Raw genomic sequence first — 2,926 nt, 5'->3', positions numbered from 1 at the left:
CCTCTCGGCCTGCATCTTCGAGTGAGATGCTGGCGATGTTGAGAGGCTGAAGGAGGCCTGTGACTGCAAGCCCACCGCTCAAGAATTGGCAAGGCACTGTCGTCACCGCACTCGTGGGGCACAGGAGACTAAGGAGCTGATCGAACAGCTCCTTAAGGACTTCATGGAGGCAACGGACACAATGGGAGGCTCTTTGACAAGGACAGGATGAAAGAGATCTGGCGGACACAGCAGCGGCACATCGACTGTATCCAGGACCAACCAGGTGTGCAGCTATACAGAAAGATAGGGCAGGTGACAAAAGGGGGGGGTCATTCTGCCCCAGTATCGCTGTGCACATGGCTCGACGTCCTTGGAGTCCTTCCACCTGCATCTGAACCGCTTTGTGCCAGGTATGCATTTTTCCTTTCCATGGTGCTAACTTCTTTCTACCTGCTTTTATAGGAACAAGTGCAAATTATCTTCATTTTCAGATGTACTTGCTGGAAGGGCTTGTACAGTGGAATGAGGCTCGTGCGGTTGCTGCCGTTGAAGGTGGCAGCAGAAAGGATATCTGCTACGGTGGCCAGCTGCAGCGGTATGCCAACACCCTGAGCCAGCAGTTTATGGGCCGTAATTTGTCGGAGGACTACACCAGCCCTGGCGAATACATGGGTAACATGTTCATCGTGCACACATGTAACTTGTGTAGTAGCTGTGACACCTGCATTTCACTCATGTGCTCATCACACTTTGAATGTCTTCAGGTGAACTCATTGGTGTGGAATATTTATATTCCCAAACGAATATCACTTTTGGGGAAGACTGGTGACGACCCTGATATTCCAGATGGGATTCAGAAGCAAGACCTTGGTGATCTGGAGAGAGATGAGGGGTTTGCGGATATTGACATGGATGGTGAGCCCCTCGAAATCATGGCGCTCAACATGGCGCTCACCCCAGAACAAGTACAGCAGGAGGCAGAGGCCATACAACCTCATGGTCCGTCATCGGCACAGACAGAGTCTTCCCTGAGAGATGAGCCGCCCACTCAGAGGCAGGTAATTGAACTCCCATAAAGACATTGTGATAATGATCCTTTATTTTGATGCAAGTGGAAATGACCTTATTATCTGAATTTCAGGGGGTGCCGAGTCATGCGGCAGAGTCTTCCTTGCCTGAGCCCACGATAGATGAGCCACCCACTCAGGGCCAGGTGACTAAATCACCCTATAGGCATTAATACTGTGATAATGATTCTTTATTTTGAAGTAGAAGTTCTTCATTGCCTCACTTTTAGATGTTTAAAAGTGATATGACCGAATAAGGATGATAGCACTTGTGTAATAATTTCCTTTAAAGTACAGATGGAGAGCCTGGGACCAGATGGCAAACCTGGTTATGACCACGTCGTCAGGTTAGCCAACAGTCTGGTGGATCTCAGAAATAAGGGGTTCATAACACAGCAGAAGGTGGATGAGATTGTTACTCTCTGGGATAAACTGTCAGAGGATGACAAGGGAGCTCTCATCTACCCAGCTCGCCACCGTGAGAGGCTGGTGAAGGGGCGCTTCAAAGTCAGTCACTCTAAGACAAATGTGACCCCCGGAGCTGACAGTTTGAAGCGGTATGTGTCCACATTTGCCAGTCAGTTTGTAGAATTTGTATTTACTTCACTTGTTTTTCATGTATTAATCACATAATCTACTTTTACATTACATGTCGTCTTTTATCTCACAGCTGCTTCCTTGAATGCAGTGGACCTGCTCAGTGGCCCAATGCCAGCCATCTTGTGGAGGCTGTCTGTCTGGCTCTATGCCGAATTTACCCTGCTGGTCAGACAGTGGCCGGTGTCAGGGTGAGCAGGAGGGCTGCCATTCTGCGTGACTACAGAATTATAAGGGATGTAGTCCTGGACAGCCCCAGACTCATGGCTGAAACAAAGTTGCAGCTGTTTGAGTTAAATCAACAGACTCTTTCACAATGGAGGTTCAGTAATCAATTGTTCACATACAGTTGTTGTCATATACCACCCTTCTCTGCACTAATACCAATGTACTAATAAAACATTTTTCTGTACGTAGGCACAATGCACAGACAAAAAAGCAGGAGAGCGAAGTCTTGCAGCAGGGCATTCAGACCTTTGCCAGTCCCTTGGTGGCCTCTGAACCTCTCCCACCTGTGCTGTTTAAGCATGTTGAACCGGTCCGGCATGGGCACCCAGCCTACGAGTTCAACATTCCTGCAGATGCATCGGGACAGGCAGTGCAGCGTGTTCGAGGCCAACCCTCTTCAGTGGGCGCAGCGGCTGTTGCCATGCCTGCTGCAGCACAGGTCCAAGGCCAGCCTCCTCCAGTCCAGGTGGGCTTTGCAGTCCCTGACCCAGCCCACTTACGTCAAGCTACAGACACTGCAGCTATTGCTGTACCTGCTGCTACACCCCCTGGTCCAAAGGTGCAGATAACCACAGCTTGGCGGCGGAGGAAGACGGCAGAGGCAGCTGCAGCACAAGGTGCGACAAAGAAAAAGAGGCAACAGACAGAATACGTTTGTCAAAAGTGTGGCCAATCAAAGACTAAAGAGTTTGGCCACAGTCAGTTTCGAGGGGTTCATTTTTGTGCAAAAGCCTCAGGAAAAACTGTTGAGCAGTGGACTGAGGAGATGAGAAGGGGACAACACTGAATTATATATTGCATAATAAATATATATATATATATATACAGACATGTACATTTTGTTTATTTATGGTTGTTTCTGTATATATTTAATATTAATAAAAGCTTGCCCTTTTCTCATTCATGTGGACGTTTCTGCTTTATTAAATATTTATATATTTAATGTGCATTGTGCAATCCCCCAAGACTTAAATAACATAAATATAAATAAAGCACTTTAAAAAATCTTTAAAAATTAATAAATAGTTTTTATACATTAAAAAACTACATTA

At 46.9% G+C, this 2,926-nt stretch overlaps 1 protein-coding gene across 1 annotated transcript; it reads left to right on the top strand.

The window, feature by feature from the left end:
* The first annotated feature begins 304 nt into the window (after positions 1–304).
* Positions 305–2,695, top strand: LOC130568344 (uncharacterized). Its single transcript, XM_057357134.1, has 7 exons — positions 305–392; positions 474–654; positions 747–1,040; positions 1,124–1,195; positions 1,347–1,606; positions 1,720–1,968; positions 2,064–2,695. The coding sequence occupies exons 3-7, from the start codon at positions 891–893 to the stop codon at positions 2,659–2,661; spliced, it is 1,329 nt and encodes a 442-aa protein (XP_057213117.1). The 5' UTR covers positions 305–392; positions 474–654; positions 747–890; the 3' UTR covers positions 2,662–2,695.
* The last annotated feature ends 231 nt before the right edge of the window (positions 2,696–2,926 follow it).

This window comes from Triplophysa rosa, linkage group LG17 (genome assembly GCF_024868665.1).
Source record: "Triplophysa rosa linkage group LG17, Trosa_1v2, whole genome shotgun sequence".
NCBI classification, from domain to species: domain Eukaryota; kingdom Metazoa; phylum Chordata; class Actinopteri; order Cypriniformes; family Nemacheilidae; genus Triplophysa; species Triplophysa rosa.
Note: the sequence above shows the minus strand (reverse complement) of the source record. Positions and strands in the feature narration are given on the sequence as shown.

What these genes read in the sequence shown, in the direction of transcription:
- LOC130568344 (XM_057357134.1), top strand. Translation starts at nt 891, where the DNA reads ATGGATGGTGAGCCCCTCGAAATCATGGCGCTCAACATGGCGCTCACC. An exon ending in AGCCGCCCACTCAGAGGCAG is followed by an intron (nt 1,041 to 1,123) that starts GTAATTGAACTC and finishes TCTGAATTTCAG; the next exon opens with GGGGTGCCGAGTCATGCGGC. An exon ending in CAGACTCTTTCACAATGGAG is followed by an intron (nt 1,969 to 2,063) that starts GTTCAGTAATCA and finishes TTCTGTACGTAG; the next exon opens with GCACAATGCACAGACAAAAA.